The sequence below is a fragment of the Vulpes vulpes genome, chromosome 12 (genome assembly GCF_048418805.1).
Source record: "Vulpes vulpes isolate BD-2025 chromosome 12, VulVul3, whole genome shotgun sequence".
Lineage (NCBI taxonomy): Eukaryota > Metazoa > Chordata > Mammalia > Carnivora > Canidae > Vulpes > Vulpes vulpes.
The window spans coordinates 125,076,415-125,101,881 of record NC_132791.1 but is presented as its reverse complement, the minus strand read 5'-3'; the positions used below and the strand labels follow the sequence as shown (position 1 = coordinate 125,101,881).

At 36.8% G+C, this 25,467-nt stretch overlaps 1 protein-coding gene across 1 annotated transcript in view; it reads left to right on the top strand.

The window, feature by feature from the left end:
* Positions 1-25,467, top strand: part of DDX10 (DEAD-box helicase 10) — a 252,620-nt gene that overhangs the window by 8,358 nt on the left and 218,795 nt on the right. The window contains exons 3-9 of the mRNA XM_026006796.2: positions 314-444; positions 1,883-2,041; positions 9,471-9,591; positions 10,344-10,533; positions 14,169-14,295; positions 18,291-18,453; positions 21,845-21,929. Coding sequence (XP_025862581.1) covers positions 314-444; positions 1,883-2,041; positions 9,471-9,591; positions 10,344-10,533; positions 14,169-14,295; positions 18,291-18,453; positions 21,845-21,929 — 976 coding nt within the window. The remainder of the gene's footprint in view (positions 1-313; positions 445-1,882; positions 2,042-9,470; positions 9,592-10,343; positions 10,534-14,168; positions 14,296-18,290; positions 18,454-21,844; positions 21,930-25,467) is intronic.

The following is a 25,467-nucleotide window of genomic DNA, read 5'->3' as shown; positions in this document are numbered from 1 at the left end:
TATGTTCTAGGACTCTGCCCTTGGCTTATAGATGACCACTGTCTTGCTGCATCTTTGGTGGTACCACTGTGCAGACATACCGTTGGTGTCTCTGTGTCCAAATTTCCCCTTCTTATAAGGACACCAGTTACATCAGATCAGGGCTCATTTGAACTTAATCTCCACTTCAAAGGCCCTATTTCTGAATATTGTCATATTCTAAGGTACTGGGTATTAGGGCTTCAATGTAGGATATTTAGGGGGCATAGTTCAGCCGGTGTTCCTGTTTTACAGGGATTTTCTAAAGTGTCCCTCTTTCCCTCTGAACTGGCAGGTTTGCAAGAAGCCCAGTACCGTTTGGTAACTGAGATACAGAAGCAGACCATTGGATTGGCTTTGCAAGGTAAAGATGTTCTTGGAGCTGCCAAAACAGGATCTGGCAAGACTTTGGCTTTCCTTGTTCCAGTAAGTAGTTTATTTGTATTGGGTCAGGTCTACTATTACATGTTTTTAAGACATTCTGTGCCTAGGTAGAAATCATTATGTAGAGTGTTGTTTCCTGCTGGATTTCTTTGGCTAGAATGCAAACTTTATCAAATGGGAGCCATAGCTATCCTGTTCTCCATCATATTCCCTGTCCCAGCACGATTGTCTTACATGTGGAAGGCACTCAGTAACTTTTTGAATGAGTGAATTGCTGTGCCTTGACAAGCCTTTACATTCTTGGAGTATGTGGGTGTTCCATGGTAGCAAGTCAGAATGGTTCCACTGGGGAAGGCCGGGGAGGCTGTTTATTTGCTCATGCTTGCAAAACTGCCAGTTGCATTTATACTTGCCACTTATTTAGGATAAAGCTGAAATACGCACTCAAGAGAGATTGAGTGATTTGTTGAGAATTTTCCAGGACATTGATAGCTGTCCTTTTGAGCAGTAAGACAACAGAGCCTCTTAGGAATTTACTTATATCTCATTTATGCAGTTGGTTTCATAATTTAATTCCTACAAAATAATTGGCTTATAAAAATCACACTTGAGTTTTTGTTCCAAGTATTGCAAAACCATTTTTTCATTAAATCCAATTTTTCATAACAGTTTCTCCGTAACTTTCACTGTAATTACACAGTGACTACAAAGATGAAAGTTTAATGTGGTTTCTGTTCAGAAAATGGTGACAGGGGGCACCTGGGTGGCTGAGTGGTTGAGCATCTGCCTTCAGCCCAAGGTGTGATCATGTGATCCCAGAGTCCTGGGATCGAGTCCCACATCGGGCTCCCTGCATGGGGCCTGCTTCTCCCTCTGCCTGTGTCTTTGCCTCTCTCTCCGTGTCTCTCATGCATAAATAAATAAAATCCTAAAAAAAAATTGTGACAGATATTTCCCCGAAATCTGTTTTAATAGTTTGAGGGCTGCACATACCCCTCAGAGATGACCAGTATCCTGTCTGCAGAGCTCTGGCGGCAGCTGACCTGCACGGGGCTTATGTTCCCTTCCCTCTATGACTTGAGGGGTCTGGTGGCTGGAAGAAAAAGAAAAAGCAAAAAAAGAATTTCTTCTTTCTGATTGGATGACACTTGTGACTGGTATGTCTTCTGCTTGGAAGATGCCTTTTTTTTTTTTTTTTTTAAAGATTTTATTTACTTATTTTGAAAGCAAGAGAGGATGAGCAGTGTGGAGGAGCAGAGGGAGAGGGAAAAGCAGGCTCCCTACTGAGTAGGGAGCCCAATGTGGGGCTCGATCCCAGGACCCCGAAATCACAACCTGAGCCGAAGGCAGATGCCCAACTGACTGACCCACCCAGGTGTCCTGGAAGATGCCTGTGATTTGGAAGAGCAAGGTTGTTGGTTCAGGAAATCAAAATGCTGCCTTCTTAAAGGACTCAACACAAATTTGCTGTCTTTTTGAGGTGCTGGAAGCCTTGTATCGTCTGCAGTGGACCTCAACAGATGGGCTGGGGGTTCTGATTATATCACCTACGAGAGAACTGGCCTATCAGACCTTTGAGGTTCTCCGTAAAGTAGGAAAGAATCATGACTTTTCGGCTGGTCTCATCATTGGTGGAAAGGTTTGTCCTTTGTCCTTTTTTCTATAACTTTAATTGGAGCACAGTGGCAGTTGATAGGAAAGAAATGGAGATTTCATTTAAACAGGTAGGCTGGTATCCTGGTGGTGTCACTGTTATCGAGGGTTCTGATTATCAATTTTGTGGGTCCAGAAAGTCCATTACTGTGAGGGTATCTGAATTGATCAGGTTCTCTGAGATTAATGTACTCTAAAAGCCCTTAAATCTGGGATTCCTGGGTGGCACGGCGGTTTGGCGCCTGCCTTTGGCCCAGGGCGCGATCCTGGAGACCCGGGATCGAATCCCACGTTGGGCTCCCGGTGCATGGAGCCTGCTTCTCCCTCTGCTTGTATCTCTGTCTCTCTCTCTCTCTGTGTGACTATCATAAATAAATAAAAATTAAAAAAAAATTTAAAAGAAAATATGTAACCCTTGATGGGATGAGCACTGGGTGTTATATTTTGGCAAATTGAATTTAAGTAAAAAATTAAAAATCTAAGAGGTTGAATAATTCAGAACATTGCTGGGTCAGCAGCAGAAGAAAGGAAGACAGTGTTTTAAAAAATTTTTAACTATTTGAAGTATAGTTAATACATAATTACATTAGTTTTAGATGTACAACATACTGATTCAACAACTCTATATGTTTTGGTATGCTCACCACAAGTGTAGTTACATCTGTACATACAACATCTGTACATACAACACTGTTACAGTACCACTGACTATATTCCCTGTGCTTTTCATCCCTGTGACTTAATCATTCCATAAGTGGAAGCATATATCTTCCATGCCCTTTCACCCATTTTGCCTATCCCTCCCCTCTGGCCGTCATCAGTTTGTTTTCTGTATTTATGGGTCTATTTTTGCTTTTTGTTTTTGTTGTTTTTAGATTCCACATAAGTGAAATTATATGGTATTTGTCTTTCTCTCACTTATTTCACTTAGCATAATATTCTCTAGGTCTGCCTGTGTTTTTGCAAATGGCAAGGTCTCATTCTTTTTTATGGCTTAGTAATGTTCCTTTACATAAATATACCACATCTTTTTTATCCATTCATCTATCAGTGGACACTTGGGTTGCTTCCATATCTTGGCTATTGTAAGTAATGCTACAGTGAACATAAGGCTGCATATATGTCTTCAGATTGGTGTTATTTGGATAAATACCCCAGACTGGAATTGATCATGTGGTAGTTATATTTTGAATTTCTTTGAGGAACCTCCATACTGTTTTCCACAGTGATTGTAGCAATCCACCAATAATGCACGAGGGTTCCCTTTTCTCCGAATTCTTCACCAGTGCTTACTTCTTTTTGATATTAACCAGTCTGGCAGGTGTGAGGTGATACCTTATGGTGGTTTTGATTTGGCTTTTGTTGATAGTTTGTGACATGGGACATCTTTTCATGTGTCTTTGCCATCTGTATGTTTTTGGGAAAATATCTAAGTCCTAAGCCCACTTTTTAGTTTGGTTGTTCGGTTTTTTGAGTTGTATAAGTTCTATATATGATACATATTATATATACAAACAAGATATTATAGGATATTTCAGGATATTACATATCATGTATATATGTAAGATATTAACCCCTTATCAGATATGTCATTTGCAGGCATCTTTTTTCATTTAGTAGGTTGCCTTTTCATTTTCTTGATCGTTTCCTTTGTTGTACAAAAACATTTTACTTTGATGAAGTCCTGATAGTTTTTTTTGCTTTTGTTTCCCTTGCCTGAGGAGACATATCTAGAGAAATATTGTTAAAGCCAAGAGATCGCTGCCTATGTTTTCTTCTCAGAGTTTTATGCTTTCAGATTTTATTTTTGTGTATAGTATAAGATTGTCATCCAGTTTGTCTCTTTTGCATGTATCTGTCCAGTTTTTTTAACATCATGAATAAAAGAGACTATCTTTTCCCCATTGTATATTCTTTTCTCCTTTGTCATAGATTAATTAATGTATGTGTGGGTTTATTTGTGGGCTCTGTATTCTACTACATTGATCTGTGTGTCCATTTCGTGCCACTAATATACTGTTTTGGTTACAATAGCTTTGTAATACAGTTTTTTTTTTTTGTATATTTTTTTATTGGTGTAATACAGTTTGAAATCTGGGATTGATACCTCCAGCTTTGTTCTTTTTTCTCAAGATTCTTTTGGCTATTTGAGGTCTTTGTGGTTTCATGCAAATTTTAGAATTCTTTGTTCTATTATTGTGAAAATACCATCCTTATTTCAATAGGGATTGCACTGAATCTGTAGATTGCTTTGGGTAGTATGGGCATTTTAACAATATTTTTGCAATCTGTGAACTCGAGATACCTTTCTGGTTGTGTAGTCTTCAGTTTCTTTTATCAGTGTCTTAAAGTTTTCAGAGTACAGATTATTTTTATCTCCTTAGTTGTTAATTCCTAGGTATTTTATTAGTTTTTAGTGCAGTTGTAAATGGCACTGTTTTCTTAATCTCTTTCTAATTTCTTGTTATTAGTATATGGAAACACAACTGATTTCTATATGTTAATTTTGTATCTGTGACTTTACTGAATTCATGTATTATTAGTTCTCACTTTTTTGGTTGAGTCTTCAGGGTTATTTATATATAGTATCCTGTATCAGCAGATAGTGACAATTTTACTTCTTTTCTATTTGGATGCCTTTTATTTCTTTTTCTTGCCTAATTGGTCTGGCTAGGAAAAGTTTTTAGATTTTTTTATCATTGAGTATGATGTTAGTTTTGAATTTGTCATATGTGGACTTTATTTTATTGAGGTACATTCCTTCCATACCCACTTTGTTGAGAGTTTTTATCATGAACGGATGTTGAATTTGGTCATACGCTTTTTCTGCATCTATTGAGATACTTTGTTTTGTTAATGTGGTATATCATGTTGATTTGCAGATGTTGAACCATTCTTGCATCTGTGGAATAAATCCCACTTGACTGTGGTGTATGATTCTTATGATGTATTGTTGGATCTGGTTTGCTAATTATTTTTTATCATTTAAATATTTTCATCATATGTGTATTGTTTAACCTCCATCCCTTAGTTCCCCCATCTCTCCACCCATCTCCCCTCTCATAACCATCAATTCTCTATAGTTAAGAGTCTGTTTCTTGATTTGTCCTTCTTTTTCCTTTGCTCATTTGTTTTGTTTCTTAAATATCACATTCGAGTGATAAGATATGATATTTGCCTTTCTGTGACTTATTTCAGTTAGCATGACCACTCCAGCTCCATCCATGTCATTGCAAATGGCAAGATTTCATTCTTTTTTATAGCTGAGTAATATTCCATTGTATATATATATACCACCTCTGCTTTATCCATTCATGTATCAGTGGACACTTGCGCTGTTTCCATAATTTGGCATTTATAGATGATGCTTCTATTCAGGGGGCATGTATCCTTTTGAATTAGTATTTTTGTATTCTTTGGGTAAATACCTAATGGTGCAATTGCTGGATCCTGGGTAATTCCATTTTTAACTTTTTTCTTTAAAGGGCTTGTTAGACAAAGTTGTCTAGTATTTTTTTTTTAAGATTTTATTTATTAGAGTGTAAGTGCATGTTCAAGCAGGGGGAGGGGCAGAGGTGGAGGGAGAAGGACAGGGAAGACTGCATTGAGCACAGAGCCCTATGTGGGGCTTGATCTTCTGCTCAGAGTCTAAATCAAGAGTCCAGTGCTTAACCAACTGAGCCACCTAGGCACTCTTATTTTTAACTTTTTGTGGAACCTCCATACTGTTTTCCAAAGTGGCTGTACCAGTTTGCATTCCAACCAGTAGGGCAAAAGTGTTTTCCTTCTTCCACATTCTCACCAGCACCTGTTGTTTTCTTGTGTTGTTGATTTTAGCCATTTTGACCGGTGTGAGGAGATAGCTTATTGTAGTTTTGATTTGCATTTCTCTGATGATGAGTGATGTTAAACATCTTTTCATGTGTCTGTTGGCTATCTATATGTACTCCTTTGGGAAAATGATGGTCTTCTGCCCATTTTATTTATTTATTTATTTATTTATTTATTTATTTATTTTTAATAATTTTATTTTTTATTGGTGTTCAATTTGCCAACATACAGAATAACACCTAGTGCTCATCCCGTCAAGTGCCCCTCTCATTGCCCTCCACCCAGTCACCCCCACCCCCTGCCCTCCTCCCCTTCCACCACCCCTAGTTCGTTTCCCAGAGTTAGGAGTCTTCCATGTTCTGTCTCTGATATTTCCCACTTATTTTTTCTCCTTTCCCCTTTATTCCCTTTCACTATTATTTATATTCCCCAAATGAATGAGACCATATAATTTTTGTCCTTCTCCGTTTGACTTATTTCACTCAGCATAATACCCTCCAGTTCCATCCACGTTGAAGCAAATGGTGGGTATTTGTCATTTCTAATGGCTGAGTAATATTCCATTGTTACACATAAACCACATCTTCTTTATCCATTCATCTTTCGATGGACACCGAGGCTCCTTCCACAGTTTTTCTGCCCATTTTTAAATTGGATTATTTGAGTATTGTGTTGTATCAGTTCTTTATATATTGGATACTAACCCTTATTTGATATGTCATTTGTAAATATCTTCTCTCATTCCATAGGTTGCCTTTTAGTTTTGTTGATTGTTTCTGTTGTTGTGCAGAAACTTTTTATTTTGACATAGTCTCAGTAGTTTATTTTGATATAGTCTCAGTAGTTTGCTTTTAATTTACTTGCCTTAGGCACATCTAGAAAAATGTTGCTATGGCTGATGTCAGAGATTTGCCTGTGCTCTCTTCAAGAATTTTTATGGTTTCAGGTCTCACATTTAGGTCTCTAAACCATTTTGAGTTTATTTTTGTGTATGGTATAAGAAATAGCTCTAGTTTAATTCTTTTGCATGTGGCTGTCTGGTTTTCCAAATACTACTTCTTAGATTGATTTTTTTCCATTGGATAGTCTTTCCTACTTTGTCAAAAATTAATTAGCCATATCATTGTGGGTTGATTTCAGGGTATTATTCCTTTGATCTGTGTGTCTGTTTTTATGCCAATACCATACTGTTTTAGCATAACTTGAAATCTGGAATTGTGATACTTCTGTTTTTTTGTTTGTTTGTTTGTTTTAAGATTGCTTTGGCTACTCAAGGTCTTTTGTGATTCCATACAAATTTTAGGATTATTTTTTCTAGTTCAGTGAAAAATGCTGTTGGGATTTTGATAGGGATTGTATTAAGTCTGGGTTTGCTAATATTTTGCTGAGGGTTTTTGCATCTGTGTTTATCAGAGATAGTGATCTATAGTTTTCTTTTTTTGTGGTGTTATTATCTGGTTTTGGTATCTGGGTGATGCTGGTCATATGAAATGAGTTTGGGAGTGTGCATTCCTCTTCAATTTTTGGGAACTGTTTGAGGAAGATAGGTACTAACTCTTCTTTCAATATTAGAACTTACCTGGGAAGCTGCCTGGTCCTGGACTTTTGTTTTTTGGGAGTTTTAAAATTATTGATTCTGTTTCATTACTTGTAATTAGTCTTTTCAGGTTATCTATTTCTCTGTGATTCAGTCTTAGAAAGTTGAGTGTTTTTAGGAATTTGTTGTTACCTAGATTTCTCAGCTTGTTGTAATTCTAGTTTTTTATAATTTGTATTTCTCTGGTATTGGTTGTAACTTCATTTGTAATTTTTTGGGGAGATTTTTCTCTTTCTTGATGAGTGTTTTTTAAAAAGTCTTTTCACAAAACCAGCTTTCATTCTTTTTTTTTTTTTTTTAAAGACTTTACTTGAGAGAGAGAGAGAGGAGGAGATAGAAGAGAGGCAGAGGGAGAAGGACAGGCAGACTCCCTGCTGAGCAGGGAGCCCAACACTGGGCTTGATCCTAGGACCCCGGGATCATGACTTGAGTTGAAGGCAGATGCTTCACTGACTGAGCCACCCAGGTGCCCCTTCTATTGTTTTTTGAGACTCTATCTCATTTATTTCCACTCTGATCTTTATGTTCTTACTTCTAATAACTTGGGGCTTTAGCCGTTCATTTTCTGTTACCTGTCAGTATAAAGTTAAACTGTTTATCTTGAGATTTTTCTTGTTTTTTTTTGAGTTAGGCCTGTATCACTGTGATGGTTGATAATGATTTCAATCTTCAATTTGAGATTTGTTTTGTGGCTTAACATGTGATCTGTTTTGGAGAAGGTTATATTTACACTCGAAAAGTATGTGTATTCTGCAGTTTTAGATGAAATGTTTTGTATATACCTGTTAAGTAGATGTGATCTGATGATGTTTTTGTTTTTTAAAGATTTTATTTACTCATTTGAGAGAGAGAGCATGCACATGTGAGCAGGGGAGGGGGCAGAGGGAGAAGCAGACTCCCCACTGAGCAGGGAACCAGACGTGGGACTTGATCCCCAGATTCAGATCATGACCTGAACTGAAGGCAGATGATTAACCAACTGAGCCACCCAGGCACCTCTAATGTATTAAGTCCAGTGTTTTCTCATTTGTTTTCTGTCCAGATAATCCATATGTAAGTGGGGTCTTAAAGTCCCCTACTATTTGTGTATTGCTATCTATTTCTCCCTTTATGTCTGTTAATATTTTTTGTGTTTAGGTGCCTCTATGTTTGGTGCAAAATATTTACGAATGTTATATCCTCTTTTCGGGTTGATACCTTTATCATTATGTAATACCTTTTTTTTGTCTTTTGTTATGGTCATTGTTTTAAAGTAAGTTTTGTCTGATACTCTAGCTTTTTGGAGTAGAAGATGGTTTTGAGGAATGTTGATTTTAGCTCATGGTGGAACCTGCTGTGCAACTTGTGCTCTACTTTCTAGTATACCTGGAATACTTGTTTCTACTGGAGTTTCTTCTAGACTGTGAAGATAATACTTGAACTCTTGAATTGATATGCAGACATACACAAAGGAAGAGTAGCATTACAAACCTTACATATTCATGTACCTGTCACCCATCTTTAAGGACTAACATTCTGTGGTTCTTGTTTCAAGGACACAAGTTCTAGAACATAGAGTGCTCAGCCCACTCCCTCTTCCACCCCCCTCCACACCCCCCAACCCACAAAGTGCAGTGAATGTTGTTGGAAAGCTTCCCCACTGCCTCTGGGTTCTGGCTTAAATAACGGCAGTGATTCCATGGTAAGTCAGTTCTGGCAGATGTAAAGAGAATTGAAGACTTGGAGCATTTATAGAAAATTTTTCTTGGCCTCAGAATCCTGGGTATAATTAAGAATCTAGTGCACTCTGAGCTCTTTAGGACTTCACTTAGGATTTTTGTTTGCCCAGAAATTTGGACATGTTGCAGAAATAGAAGGGGGAAATCCTGTCTCTTTGTAGCATAGCTACTTGCTATGATGAAATGATACATGCAGATGGCTTTTATAGTTTTGATATACAGGCTGCTCATGATGTGTCTGTGTAATCAAAAGAAACAACTGTTTTCAGGATCTGAAACATGAAGCTGAGAGGATCAATAACATAAATATACTTGTTTGCACTCCGGGTCGACTTCTTCAACACATGGACGAGACAATATGTTTTCATGCTACCAATCTCCAAATGTTAGGTGAGTCTAATGAATTTCCAATGAAACAATCTGAGACCTAGGAGAGAAACCTCATAAATTTTAATGACAAATTTTTATTTTATTTTTTCCTTTATTTATTTATTTTTAAAATATTTATTTATTCATGAGAGACACACAGAGAGGCGCAGAGACATAGGCAGAAGGAGAAGCAGGCTCCCTGTGGGGCGCCCAACATGGAGCCACGCAGGTGTCCTAATGATAGAAATTTTTAATCTTAATATTTATGTAATAAAACATCTGAGAAATAACTTGAAACAATATTTTGGCATAGGGATTCTAAACCCAGAGAGTACTAGACTTTTTTTAAACAAATGGTCAGAAGAATTTAAGTAGTTGTATATGAAATTAGACACATCAGTAGTTGACACTGCTAAGAATTTATCTTTTAAGATATATGCACTTTTGATGATATTACCTAATATAGCTATTTTTTTCTGAACAGCTCTGCACTTTGGAATAGTTCTAGATTACAGGTGCAGTGATAATACAGGGAGTTCCTTTATGCCCCTCCCCAGTTTCCATAGTATAATGTCTTACACAACTGTGGTACTTTTGTTAAAATGAAGATTAACATTGATCGTTATATAAATTACAGACTTTAGTTGGATTTCACCACTTTTTCCACTAATGCCCTTTTTTTCTCTTCTAGAATCCTGTGCAGGATACTAGATTACATTTAGCCTAATGTATATTTTAAATACTGTAGTTCACCTTGAATTTTCTCTTTTTAGTTCTTGATGAAGCAGATAGAATCTTGGATATGGGCTTTGCTGACACCATGAATGCTATTATTGAAAATCTTCCCAAGAAACGTCAGACTTTACTTTTTTCAGCGACACAAACCAAATCTGTAAAGGACCTTGCACGCTTGAGTTTGAAAAACCCTGAGTATATCTGGGTTCATGAAAAAGCAAAATATAGGTATGTATTGTTTGAAACCATATTTGATTTAGTCAGGAAAATCAATGTTCTTTTTAGTATAATAATTCAACATTTTAAATTAATGCTTTTTTAGGAAACTAGACATCATTTTATGGGTTATGAATTGTGGGAAGCAGAATAAGATATACTATTTAAAATTATTTAAATATTTGATGCACATTTAAATGTTGGAATACTCTAATGCTGTCTTTTTCAAAATGTGGTCTGAGGTACAAATATCTTTCTGTAAGATGTTAACATGTTAACAGCTATTTATTAATAACTACTTCTGCATAAAATGAGGGGCAATGGGGTTGTGTGGCTGTGTGGGAAATGGGTTTGGGGAAATAGATTTTAAAGAGTATTTTGACACAAGTGGAAGTTTGTGTATGTATCATTGTAGACTGTGAACATACCTGACTTGTAGAAATATTTTCTAGTCAAGGTCTCAATATGGATTCAACCCTACCATTATCTCTATCATAACTTCTCTTTCTTCCTATGAAATGTTAGTCTAAAAAGAAATAGATTGGGGAAAATGCTGGGTTATCCACTTGGAAAGTTTTCAAGTGTTGGGAATATGGGCCTTGAGGTCCACATTAACTTGGTTCCGCTAATAGATGTCTAGGATTAAAGATAGCCTTAGGAGAGGCCAGACTCCGTGCTTCCAGGTGATCTTAATGGATGAACTTTGGTATCTTTGGTTATCAAGAACTCGAGAATGGCATAGCAAGAGATTCTTGAGGTAGTTTACTCCTTAGCTTAGTGGAGTAGACAGTGGTCCTTGTTTATAAGGTTGTATTGAGATAGCTATTGAAATTCTTGGTACAGTTAATAATCTAAAGATTGTCTAGGTCTTTAGATTTTCTCTGTTCTTTTTCTATTTGTTTTCTGCCTATTTTCAAGACTCTTTAGTGTTTTTACAGGACACAAATTTTTTAATCATTAGGTAGTCTCTAAAACTGTGCATAAGTTAATTGTACATAGTACCCTTGTTGCCAATTTCTGTAGATAACAATGAGCTATTATTATCTATAGATCAGTTAGAAAAAATTGAATGCAAATACTATTCATTTCATAGATGATTTTTTAAAAATTTTATTGTTTTAGAAAGAGAGCATGAGTGGGGGGGGAAGGGTAGAGGGAGAGAGAGAGAGAATCTCAAATCGACCCTGCACTGAGTGTGGAGTGCATTGCAGAACTCAGTATCATGACCCTGAGATCATGATCTGCCCCAAACTAAAAGTCAGACACTTAACTGACTGAGCCACCTAGGCACCCCCATAAATGATTTTTGAAATGCAGCTCCATCACTTATAAAAAATGGGGCTTTCAGAAACCATGTCTCCAGTGACATAATTGACAACTGCAGGCTGTATGGTAATGACTGTGGCACTCTCTAATCTCCTGTTCACCAGAGTGCTACAAAAAACAGACTTGTGAATTTTGTCTCATGTCATTATTGAAGTTTCTTCTCTAGCTATTAATTTGGTTAATACACCATAGGAAAATCATAGTCAAGAATATTTTTAAGGGCCACTGTCTTGGGTCCCCTCCCTCTTTTGGAGTTTTGTACTATTGTTCAATAAACTTGATTTGCTTCCCGCTAAAAAAAAAAAAAATTAAGGCACTATAGAATATCTGCTCTCAAATTGTGAAGGACCAGAAAAGTAATTTAAAAGTTAGATCTTTCTGAAGTTGTGTATTAGAGTATACTTAGAAACAGTATACCAGTATGTTTTCTTTATATTGCTATTGTAGTGAAATGGTGCTTCTAATGATTTTTGTTTTTCTTTGAGAAAAAATTGTTATCTTTGGATCATGGTAATTTGCTGTTTTACGGTGAATATAAGTTGAATTCTGTGGTGAATTATGAACCATTTCAAATTCAAGATGGATATGCTGAGCTTATGTTATTAGGTGCATGCAAATGTAATATTACATTTCCTGTTAGCGTAATTAACCATTAGGAAATGTTGCTCTTTATCTTTACTAATGCTTTTTGCCTTGAAGTCTAGTTTGATCTTAGTCTCCCTATAGCAGCTTTCTCTAGGTTCATGTTTGCATGGTGAGTCTTTCTCTGTTCACTTACTCTGTACATTATATATGCCCTTATGTTATAGATTTGACTTTGTAAGCAACATATGGTTTTATCAGGTAGGTTAATTCCTTTGCAACTGGAGAATTTAGTTCATTGACCTGTGACTTACCATAATAGGTAATAGTCTTTACCCCTTTCCACTGTGTCTTCATTGTGAAGTATTTTAGTTTCATACATTTTAAACTCCATAAGCTGTTAGTAATTACTTTTTGAAACACGAATATTTATTTAGATCTATCCAAATAGTTATTCTTTATGATATTTTTATTTCTTAAAAGAATTTCCTTTTATTCTTAGTTTAGGTTTACTAGTGGAAAAATTCTGTTTGGACTTTTCTGAGAACTTCTTTATTTCTTCTTTACTCTTGAAGGATATCTTGGCAGGTTTTTTCTTCACAGATACCTTTCTGTTGGTCTAACATAACTTTTGTTATGTCAGATTTAGCTACAATTTTCTTGTTCCTTTGAAGGTATTGTGTATTGTTTAGGATTTTTTTATCTTTGATTCTTAGTTAAACCATGAATGATTTTATTTATTTATTTATTTATTTATTTATTTATTTATTTATTTATTTATTCATTAGTTCATTCATTCATTCATTCGTTTGTTTGTTTGTTGGCAGGTAGGTGTTGTAAGGACAGATGACCCTGATCTGGGCTACCCTGGCTTTTAGACTCTGGGACTGTTGTATTTCTGTTCTGCTTAGAGCCCTGGCTGGGTATTGACCTTCAGGAGGTCTCAGCTGAAAGGTGTGGGTATTTACCAGAGCACTTCCATCCTGGCAGGCTCTGAAATTCAGAGCCCTGAGAGTGCCAGGATCTCTGGTCAGCTCTGAGCTTTCCAGTTGTTGCTTTTTGCTTGTTTTCACTCATTCTGGTGCGTATCTGTTTAGGAGTTGTCACACTTCTCGTGGGACAATTGAATGAGGAATTTAAGATCCAGTGTTTTTTTTTTTTTTTTTTGGTTCCTTCTCTCTGGGATTTTGGACTGCCGTATTTAGGCAGAAGGTTGCTATTCCACCTCACACCTGCCTTGCAAATCAGCAGATGCTTTGAAGGAAAAGTGGAAATTACTCTGGGGCTTGCCTCAGGGCATGTCTGTTTATTTTTCTGTACTTTAAGTCCTTAGACACCTTGCTTGCTCTCTGATGCCTTCTGTTGTTTTTGTTTTATGCTAAATCCAGGCTTTATATTAGCACTAGAGGCCATCAAAATGTTAATCTGATATGGACAACCCCTTTACGGCAGGAATGATAGCTTTTTAACCTTAAAGTTTTAGCAGCCAGTGATGGTTATTGCCTAGATCCTTTATTTCATTATGATTTGCAAAATTGTGATAACTGATTCTATTTTTAATTTCTAAGAAGTTCTCTTTCGCAGTATGTGTATGTATATATGTATGTATGAGAAATTTGTTGGAGAGGCATGCTGCTGTTAATAGTTTCCTAATTTTTTTTCTTTTTTGGTGGGTCTGGATTTTAAAGTTAACTGATATGGCATATTTTTAATGTTTTTTTTCCTCTTATTTCCATAAGCACCCCTGCCACTTTGGAACAGAACTACATAGTTTGTGAGCTGCAGCAAAAAATAAGTGTGTTATATTCCTTTTTGAGAAGCCACCTGAAGAAGAAAAGTATTGTATTTTTCTCCAGTTGTAAAGAGGTACTGAATGATTAAGTAATTGATGTTGAATCATCCCTTTTAAAATAGTAAGTTTCAGTTAGATAAATAGCAGTTTCTTCTGTTTTAATAAATACAGTGCTAGACATGGTAAAGAATATGAGAAACAGGTGTAGTATCCCTCAGTGAATACTGGTAGAACAAACCATTGAATGGCCAGACGAACCACAGGTCTTTATAATCTGACACCCACCCTTTATGAATACTGAACTGAATATGCTATATATTTCCATGCTTTGATGCCCTGATGCTCTCAGGCATGCCCTCTCTGCATTCCTTTACACTAATGGCTGAGGGAGTGGTGGATGTCCTTTGAGGCTAAGCTCAAATGTTACATCTGGAGATCCTTCTCTAATACTCTGGAACTCCTTGTTAGAATCAGTGGGTTCCTCCCCTATCATTCTATAGTGTGTATGTCTTTAATGCAGTTACACATTTGTTTAATATTAGCCGTTTGCTGTGAATAAAGGATTCAGTGATAAATAAGAATACTTGTCTCTTCCCTTAAAGAGAAGGGACCTTAAGTGATTTTTATGTCACTTTCCTCTCTATATTTAAGATTACCTGAGGATATATAGTTGTTGGCATATAGTAGATAGATTCTAGATTTATAGGTTTTTGAATACTTAATGTGGTAAATATGCCATTAAGTTTCCCTCCAGCTTATGGGGAAGATAAGTGGTCTTTCTGTTGTACTCTGTCTTTTTTAGGAAACCTCTTCATTTCCATGGCTTTAAATGCCATTTGTGTTCTAACAACTGCCACACTGACATCTCAAGCCCTGATCACTCTCCTGAGCCCCAGAGTTATGTATCCACTTGAATACTAGAGATTTCCAGTTGAGTGTCTTGAGGGTATCTCAAGTTTAAAATAAGAACAATTTAAGATTTCATATCCTGAGGATTATTCCCTTCCATCTCTTCCCCATTCTAAATGACTGAATCCTTAATTGTTGCCTGTCTTCAGCTTATTGTCAATATTTTGATAACTCTCATTACCTCTACCACCTCTCACCACACCTCATGCTACAGCTAAGTCTAAGCTATACTAACCTTTCTCTTACTTGTGGCTGGTCTCTTCATTCTCACAGTTTCTTTCCTATAGTTATTGTACATTCTAGCCAGAATGATCTTAGAAAATCATCTGCCTCAGTGAGTTTTTTTCAAGAGCAAGAATTCAATCAGTTTTGACTCTGGAGACGGAAACTGCAGAAAAATTTTCATGAACTCTGTTCACACCTCTAAGTTTACATATGCACTTTTTTGAGCTTAGTTTACCTGTATCTGTCATCTGCAGGTTCACCTTTCTCCTCTACCCTTTTCATGATAGCCCTTTTAAAACTGCAAAAGAAAGGCACAAGTCCGACTATATCTAATCCTACTGGTACATTGTCTTAGGACCTGAGAACCTTCCTGGCACCAGGGGGATTGCTGTTTAGAAAGTGAATGGCTTTAAGAACAAGCCAACAAATTTAGTTGGCTTACATTCTTTACTTATAATAGAATTTGTAGGGAGACTTAATGGACTTACTAGTTGATGGATTATTATAAATTTTATTTATCATCATTTTGAAATATAGGCATTTAGGGCAGCCTGGGTGGCTCAACGGTTTAGCGCTGCCTTCATCCCAGAGTGTGACCCTGGAGTCCTGGGATCGAGTCCCTGTATGGAGCCTGCTTCTCCCTCTGCCTGTGTCTCTGCCTCTCTTTCTCTCTCTCTCTGTGTCTCTCATGAATAAATAAAATCTTAAAAAAAAAAAAAAAGAAAGAAATATAGGCGTTCAAAGAAGTAAGGTTCTTTCCAGTACATTTTCTTTTCTTTTCTTTTTTTTGAACTTATTTTTAAAATTCCAGTATAATTTTACATATGGAGTTACATTCGTTTCAGGTGTGTAATATAGTGGTTCAATAATTCTGTATATTAACTCACTGCTCACCACGGTAAGTGTACTTAATCTCCTTCACCTGTTTAACCCACCCACCCTCTGGCAACCACTAGTTCTCCATATTTAAGAATATGGTTTTTTTGTCTGTTTCTGCCTTTGTTTGCTTGTTCTCTTAAATTCCACATTGGTGAAATCATATGGCTTATATCTTTCTCTGACTTATTTCACTTAATATTATACCTTGTAAATCCATCCATGTTGTTGCAAATGGAAGATCTTATTCTTTTTTATGGCTGAGTAATATTCCATTGTATATATGTATTGCCTATTTTTTATCCATTTTTTTCTGCAGGGACACTGTGCTTACCCTGTCTTGGCTATTGTAAACAATGCTGTAATAAACAGGGATGCATGTATTTTTTTGAATTAGTATTTTGTTTACTTTGGGTAAATACCCTGTAGTGGAATTGCTGGATCATATGGTAATTCTATTTTTAATTTTTTGAGGAACCTCCACACTATTTTTTTTTTTTTAAAGATTTTATTTATTTATTCATCAGAGAGAGAGAGAGAGGCAGAGACACAGGCAGAGGGAGAAACAGGCTCCATGCTGGGAGCCTGACGTGGGACATACTCTGGGCTGAAGGTGGTGCTAAACTGCTGAGCCACCAGGGCTGCCCACCTCCACACTATTTTCCACAGTGGCTATACCAGTTTGTGTTCCCACCAACAGTGTACCACAGTTCTTCCAGTACGTATTCTGCATTTTTGTGAAGAGATTTTCCTAACATGCATATTAGAGAAAATAGGAATAAAATAATACGATACTCTACCTCAGTGTACCAATTAGAATTCATTTATTATCATTTAAACTAAAGAGAAGTAACAATCAGTTCCATTTACTTCCATATATGAAGAGATGTAATAATATCCAATGTTGTATAACAAAATTATTATCTATTAGTTTGTTTTGCCTTTTGTTTTTTAAAAAGATTTATTTATTTAGAGAGAGCATGCATGTGGGGGGTGCAGAAGGAGATGGAGAGAGAGAATCTCAAGAATACTCCCTGCTGAGCAGGGAGCCTGCTGCAGGGCCTCAGTTCCATGACCCTGATATCATGACCTGAGCTGGAGGCAGACGCTTAACTGACTGAGCCATCAGGCACCTCTTTGTTTTTCTTTTTATCCAATTCTAACATTACTTGTTCTGGTCAGTTCTACACTAATGTAGTAGTAGCTCAGCCTGAAAATTTTTAATGCTTTATTGTAGAAAGTTGTAAAAAGTTTAAGATAATCAAAAGACTTTGAAGCATTAAACTATTAAAATAAAGTTCTGTGGGGTCAGAAAGTTGACATAGGAGTTCAGGAAGGAAAAAAATGCAAAATTTCTTTGTCTTGAGGAGTTTATTTTGTCTTTAATTTTTTTCTAGGACTTAATTTTTTTACAGCAGTTTTAAGTTCACAGCAAAGTTTAGGACCTTCTTTCACACAGGCATGGCTTTTATTATTTATTTTCTTAAAGATTTTATTTATTTGAGAGGGAGAGCAAGAGAGCTCGAGAGAGCACAAGAGCAGGGGGAGGGAGAAGCAGACTCCCCTGTGACAGGGAGCCCTTGTGGGGCTCCATCCCAGGATGCTGTGTTCGTGACCTGAGCCCAAGGCAGACAGACATTTAAGCAACTAAGCCACATAGATGACCCATGGTCTTCATTATTTTTACATATTTTAAAAATGATTGTGGATATCAAATTGCTCTGCTACTTAGAATCTACTGGGTACATGTATAAGAAGTTTATTTTAAATTCTGAACATTTAATATATCAGAAATTACATTTTTTGCAGCTAGTTACATTTGGAAAAATGTCAGCTATCAAGTAGAAAACAAAAGGGGAGCATAGTTTTTAAAAAATTCTCACAGGACATAATGTGAGCAAAAAATGTATGAAGACCTCAATTCTAGACTGCATTTCCCTTTCTCTGCTTTTTTTAATTAGTGAAACTTGTGCCCCTTAAAGCAGTTTTGCTGTTCATCTCAGCTTGCTGTGCTGCTGCTATCTGGAAGAATCAAACTTCTTTCTCTGTTCGTGCCCAGGTTCAGTATCTGTACCGAGTGTTCTGCCGGCTACGTCCTGGCATCTCTATCCTTGCCCTGCATGGCCGCCAGCAACAGATGAGAAGAATGGAAGTCTACAATGAATTTGTCCGGAAGAGATCTGCAGTGCTCTTTGCTACTGATATCGCTGCCAGGGGGCTGGGTAAGAGCTTAGCAGAAAATATTCTGGGATCATGGGATATAGAATTTGCTTATAAATGGATGGATTTGGGAATTCAAATTGTTTCACTCGAATAATTGGGCCACTTTTTCTTAGAAAAACAAGTAAATTGAATTAAGGCTACATTGGTGAAAATTTTGGTTGTATTTTTTGTCTTTGCTTATTGTTTATGAAAATAATTCTAGAATCCTGAGGACCCCCCACAATCAAATGAGGATAAAGGTTTTTTAAGGATAGGAGGAAAAACTATGCTTGTTTCTTTGAAAATTGGAAACTTGGTAAAATATGACAACTTAACAAGAAAATTTGAAGTCAATTTTTTTTTACCAAGTGTTTTCATTTTAAAAACATAATGTATTGAAGCTTTCAAGAAGCCCATTGATACTATTTTACAGTTGGTAGCTTTGTGGTTGTGGAATGGGGTATGGAAGTGAATTACAGGATGTAGAGATATGAATACAAGACAAGAAAATAGGTAGTATTTTAAAATTTTCGGTTTATTTGTTAATGACTGCAGCAGATATTAAACACACATGAAGAATATGCCCAATATTACCCAGCTTTAGTGATGATTTTTTTTGTGGTCCCCTTTTTCTTCCTGTCTGCTTGTTTGTCTTGGAGTATTTTAAAGCATATCTCAGACATCATATCTGTTCATTCCCATGTGACTGAAGGCCTTAGCCAAGTATGCATATATTTTTAAAGCTCTCTAGCCTATATTGTTATCCAAGACTTTTAGTAAATTCAACATTTTGTATTTACCTTGTTTGGCCATGTAATTGTTTGCTGAGAGAAATTGTGTATCAGTTGTCTCTGATCTTGTACTTTTGTGTTAATAGTTAAGATTTGCTTAGTTTGTGATCCTAGTTATCATTTTTCTTAACTGTCCTAGCAGATGTCCCATGCTTATTACTTTTCTAACAGTTCAAACACAGCCTGTTTCTCTCTTGCAGCCTTCCATTGCCAGCTCTTATCCAGACTGCTTGCTCCATAATCCTCCTGCATTTTTGTTATCCTGAGATGCTTCTATCCAGATCTCTTTCTTCCTCTTTCTTGATTTATTCTCTCATTTCATTAAAAAAAATTTTAAATGTCTTTCTCTAAGGGTGCCTTGCAGGCTCAGTTGGTGGAGCATGTAACTCTTGGTCTTGGGGTTGTGGGTCTGTGTCCCACATTGGGTATAGAGATTGCTTAAAAAAATTAATTAAAAAAAATTAAAAATCTCATTTTCTTACAGCTGCTTCAGTAAGGGTTCACAAGAAGTCAATTTGAATTGTTACATACATTTCCTATTTTTTTTAAAGATTTTATTTATTTATTCATGAGAGGCACAGAGAGAGAGGCAGACATAGATAGAGGGAGGAGCAGGTTCCGTGCAGGGAGCCCGATGTGGGACTCGATTCTGCAACTCCAGGATCATGCCCTGAGCCAAAGACAGACACTCAACCACTGCGCCACCAAGGCATCCTTCATTTTCTATTCTTGAATGATAGTGGGGATAGGAATAGAATTCTAGGTTGAAATAACTCTATAGTATTTGCAGTTATTTTTGTGTATAGTTTATACTCAGTACTACTTCAATATTATGGTACTTATTAGACCCACAATGATGTCTAATGTATTAGTAAACAAGCATATACATTACTATATCAGAAACTTCAGTAAATAAAAAAGCTTATAACTCCTTGCTGTATGTTTTACTTTATGCATTTAAAAACATTCTGAGAAGGGGTTCATAGGCTTTATTTATAGTACAAAAATGTCAAAAACCTCTGTTCTAGATTATTTTAAAAAGTTTATATGAATGTATTGATAAGCAATACATAAAGTATTGAGTATATAAAAAAGTTTATGTGAACAATGTTATATATGCTAATATAGGACTTGGCTTTTGAAGTCTTTTTCTTTTTCTTTTTTCTTTCTTTTTTTTTTTTTTTTTTTTTTAAGAAATCCCTATATCCAATGTGGGGCTCAAACTCACAGTCCCAAAAGCAAGAATCACTCCACCAACTGAGCCTGCCAGGCACCCCAGATCTTTCCATGTTGATGTATAAAAATCCAGTGTGTTTTGTAGAGTTTCTCATGGTATGAATTTACCCATTCCTGGAATAATGAACATTGAAGTCTTTTTATTCTAAAAATGTGCAATGAATATTCTGACGTTCTGTTCTTAAGCATCCTTGAATTTCTTTAGAATACACCAGTACCGTTTTAAAACTTTATTAACTTTTTTTTTAAATGAATTTTTTTTAAATGAATTATCACATAATAATAATAAGGTAGGAGTCCTAGTAGGCTCTATACTTCCTCACTCTTCAGGAGCAACTCTTTAAATTTCTGTTAGTCTTTTTTTGGTATTTAGTTTTATATTTTGAGGTGATATTCTTACACTGTGCTTCTTAATTTACCAAATTTAGAAAAATTGCCAAAGATTTCCTTTTGTTGGGATCCCTGGGTGGCTCAGCGGTTTGGCGCCTGTCTTTGGCCCAGGGCGCGATCCTGGAGTCCCGGTGATTGAGTCCCACATTGTGCTCCTCGCATGGAGCCTGCTTCTCCCTCCTCCTGTGTCTCTGCCTCCCTCTCTCTGTCTATCACAAATAAATAAATAAATAAATCTTAAAAAAAAAAATTTCCTTTTGTTACGTCTGTATCATTCTTCTTCCCAATATTGTTTTTGGTTTTGTTTTGGTTTAGTGCTGAGCCCTTTTCTCTGTTATAGAAATTGATCTGAAATCCAAACAGTAAAATCCACAGATGATTAAAGGTAGTTGTTTTAAGGAGTTGGGAACAGTTGTTTTAAGGAGTTGTTTTAAGTTGTCTGGAAACAAATGAAAACTTCTGTAGCCAGATATGTGTGTACTGCATAATTATTGCTGAGAAATGAGAAAAGGGACTTAGACATCATTAATTCAAATGGAGATGGGAATAGCAAGGAAAGTAAAGTTTCATTTAAATTGGGAAACAAGTTTTATAGTTCACTAGGAGTCATGAGAAGTGGTTTCTTTTAGGTTATTAAATACCAGGGTATTTCATTATTTGTCTGACACAAAGCAATCTGTTCTGTGTCAGATACAAATAATGTTCATATTCAAACACTGTCAAAGGAGAATTGTTTATTATCTCTTGATTCATGCAGTTAATTTAATTTTTTATTATTTTATTTTTTTAAATTTTATTTATTTATTCATGACAGACACAGAAAGAGGAACAGACATAGGTAGAGGGAGAAGCAGGCTCCATGCAGGGAGTCCGATGTGGGACTCGATCCCGGGTCTTCAGCATCAGGCCCTGGGCTGAAGGTGGCGCTAAACCACTGAGCCACCCAGGGATCCCCTTGAAACTGATTTTCTAACTTGATGTTCTTTGTGTACAGATTTCCCAGCTGTGAATTGGGTTCTTCAGTTTGATTGTCCAGAGGATGCCAACACGTACATTCACAGAGCAGGTAGAACGGCCAGGTAGGTGTGCCCACTCGTTTCTTTGCTGTTGCAGTTGAGTCATGTACGCTGTTGATAGGGTGCTAAGTGGTTAACATCTTTCTAGGTCGCATTTGGCAATGATTATTGAAGCCTGAGAGTTCTTCCTTTTGTTTCATGTTCCACATTCAGAAACTGATCTTAAGAAAACAGAGATGGGTAAAGTTTCAGTAAAGATGTTCATTTTATTGACCTTTGTAATGGTTAAGAATTGGAAACAACCTAAATAATAATAGGGTTATGAGTAATTATGATTAGCCACAGACGGACTGTTTCTTTGCATTTACCTTGTACCATTTACTTTCTCATTGTAATTGGATGCATGTTTATAACATGGTTGTCAGTGAGACATTGATCCTTGATGATGGCAGAGACACCACCTGTTGGTCTGCATGTCCAACAGTTACTTCTGATTTTTAAGTCGCAACTTGAGCTGAATGGTTTCCCAGGGATGACAGGATCTTTAGACCCAAGATTTATTTTTTAATTTTTTAAATTTAAAAAAATTTAAAAAAAGATTTTATTTATTTATTAATGAGAGACACGGAGAGAGAGAGAGAGGCAGAGACACAGGCAGAGGGAGAAGCAGGCTCCACACAGGGAGCCTGATGTGGGACTCCATCCCGGGTCTCCAGAATCACACTCGGTGCTGAGAGGCAGCGCTAAACTGCTGGGCCCCTGGGGCTGCCCTAGACCCAAGATTTAAGCCATCTTGCAAGCAATGACTGCCATTCTCTAGCAGGCTTGCCTTGTGTCCCGTTTAGCAAATAGCCCCAAGTGTCCCCTGTCCCTTGTTTATCTGGTAAATCTCATTGGTGTGTAGTTATTTTAAATTTCTTCGAATCCACAGTTTTTGGATGGCTTTTGTTTTTTTTTTTAAAGATTTAATTTATTTATGAGAGAGACAGAGGGAGAAGCAGGCACCCGCAGAGAGCCTGATCTGGGACTTGATCCCAGGACCCCGGGATCATGACCTGAGCCAAAGGCAGATGCTCAACCACTCAGCCACCCAGGTGCCCCGTTTTTTGGATTGCTTTAAAGATTTTTTTTTTGGTTGTATCTGGTGAATTTAGTATGTTTTGGCTGACATGAAGGTTTCTCAAGTCTTTTAGCAGCCTAGGAAGAAGCAGAGCTCTTCCTTCATTTTTAATTTTCATAACATATTTGATTGCTTAAACATTTTTTGACCGATTTACATTTATTTTGTGGGCCATTAAACATGGGCTATAATCAAAATGTATTCAAACACATTTCTTTTGATCAGTGTGAATAGAGAGGCTAGTATAATAGTGAAAAATCTATTTAAAAATAGGATTTAGGGATCCCTGGGTGGCGCAGCGGTTTGGCGCCTGCCTTTGGCCCAGGGCGTGATCCTGGAGACCCGGGATCGAATCCCACATCAGGCTCCCGGTGCATGGAGCCTGCTTCTCCCTCTGCCTGTGTCTCTGCCTCTCTCTCTCTCTCTGTGTGACTATCAAAAATAAATAATTTAAAAAAAAAAAAAATAGGATTTATATGCTACAGGGTGAAAAGTAAGTCTTTGTATTGCAATTAACAATATAATTTGAACAAGCAATGGAGTTAGAAGTGTGTTCTGTATATGGTGTCACTGTGCCTTCAGACACAGTTGGCTGTAGACTGATGACATTTTGATTTTCTTTCTTTTTTCTTCCATTTTGATTTCTAATGGGGTATGAGGAAATGGGACCTGAGTGGTAGAACAGATATCTTGCTTTCCATTTTATAGGAAGGTGGGTGGTGTATTGGTGATCTTTGTATTGGGTACACGTTTGGGTTATCTTACATAGTGAGATACTCAGGTGATAAGTAGTGGTTGGTGGAATGTTTCATGCTCTTCAGTAAACGTGTAGCATGTATGAATTTGTACACGTATTCATGAACATTTGCATTCTAGATAAAGTGGAATATGACCCTTCACGAACATATAGCTTCAGGGGCACGTAGACTTGTTTAGTTGTGCCGTTTGGTGTTGACATAGGGCAAGCAGGTATCTTTATGGAACACTTTAATTAATTAATTTTAAGATTTTATTTATTTATTCATGAGAGAGAGAGAGAGAGAGAGAGAGAGGCAGAGACACAGGCAGAGGGAGAAGCAGGCTCCTTGCAGGGAGCCTGATGTGGGACTCAGTCCTGGGTCCCCAGGACCATGCCCTGGGCTGAAGGTGATGCTAAACCACTGAGTCACAGGCTGCCCTATAGAACACTTTTAAATAGTATTTTAAAATTATTGTCCCTTTATGAAGATGATTGGATCATCTTATTGCATCAGAAAACAGTTCACCAAAGAGGCATATTTCAGGGTGTTTGGTTCCTGAGAGGTTGTTAAAAATTTTATGTAGTTGAACATGCCAGGGTGAACATTAAATCGTTCTAATGACATTGGAGATGAAGAGTAGGTACAGCAACATTATAATTGTGTTTGAAGAGAAAATACTAATTCGAAAAACTATTGTAATGCAACTTCTGCTGTTATTAATCTTTAAGGTACAAGTCTGTTTGATCCCTCATAACCAATTAAAAATGTTTTGAATCGGCTCTTTTAGATGAGTAGTTAGTGGAAATGTTTAGGATATGCAATGCTTGTTTTTTCTTGAGTTTAATAAAATAGTGAAATAGCAGTTTAAAAGTTGCCATTAATGGGCTTACAGATAATTAGAAAGTTTTGTGGGCCATGAGATGGGATAATTGAATTGAATAAAGGCTAAATTAAAATTTAAAACTCATTAAAATCTTGTGTTTATGCTGTAATTAAAACTGTGTTGCCAGATAGTGTTTAGTTGTGGAATTGAGCTATAATATATGAATAGAGAGAAATGAATTCAGTGCTTTGTAGCAAAATAGCTAAGGTTTGAGGAATCTGTTTTTCCTTTCTGTGTTTTAGCTAAGTGAAAGTAGTGATTCTGGTACTTGTCTTGAAGTACTTTAATTTATTCACCTGAAATTCTCTTGATCCTTAGTATTGAGAAAAGTTCATCTTTTTTCCTTAGCCATCCACACCCCTTTTAACAAAATGACCTCGTTTAGAGACAAGTGAGGCAAGGAATATGAATATAATTTTATTAAGCTGTATTCTGAGGTGCATTGTATTTAAAAATGATTGTCTTTAGGGCCTGCAGTTCTTGGTACTCATAAAACCAGGCTTTTCCATGTTTTTTTTTTTTTTTAGTTATTTATGATAGTCACAGAGAGAGAGAGAGAGAGAGAGGCAGAGACACAGGCAGAGGGAGAAGCAGGCTCCATGCACCGGGAGCCCGACGTGGGATTCGATCCCGGGTCTCCAGGATCGCGCCCTGGGCCAAAGGCAGGTGCCAAACCGCTGCGCCACCCAGGGATTCCCCCCCCCCCGCTTTTTTTTTTTTTAAAGATTTTATTTATTCATGAGAGACACACACACACAGAGAGGCAGAGACATGGGCAGAGAGAAGCAGGCTCCATGCAGGGACCCCAAAGTGGGACTCGATCCTGAGACTCCAGGATCACGTCCTGGGTGGAAGGCA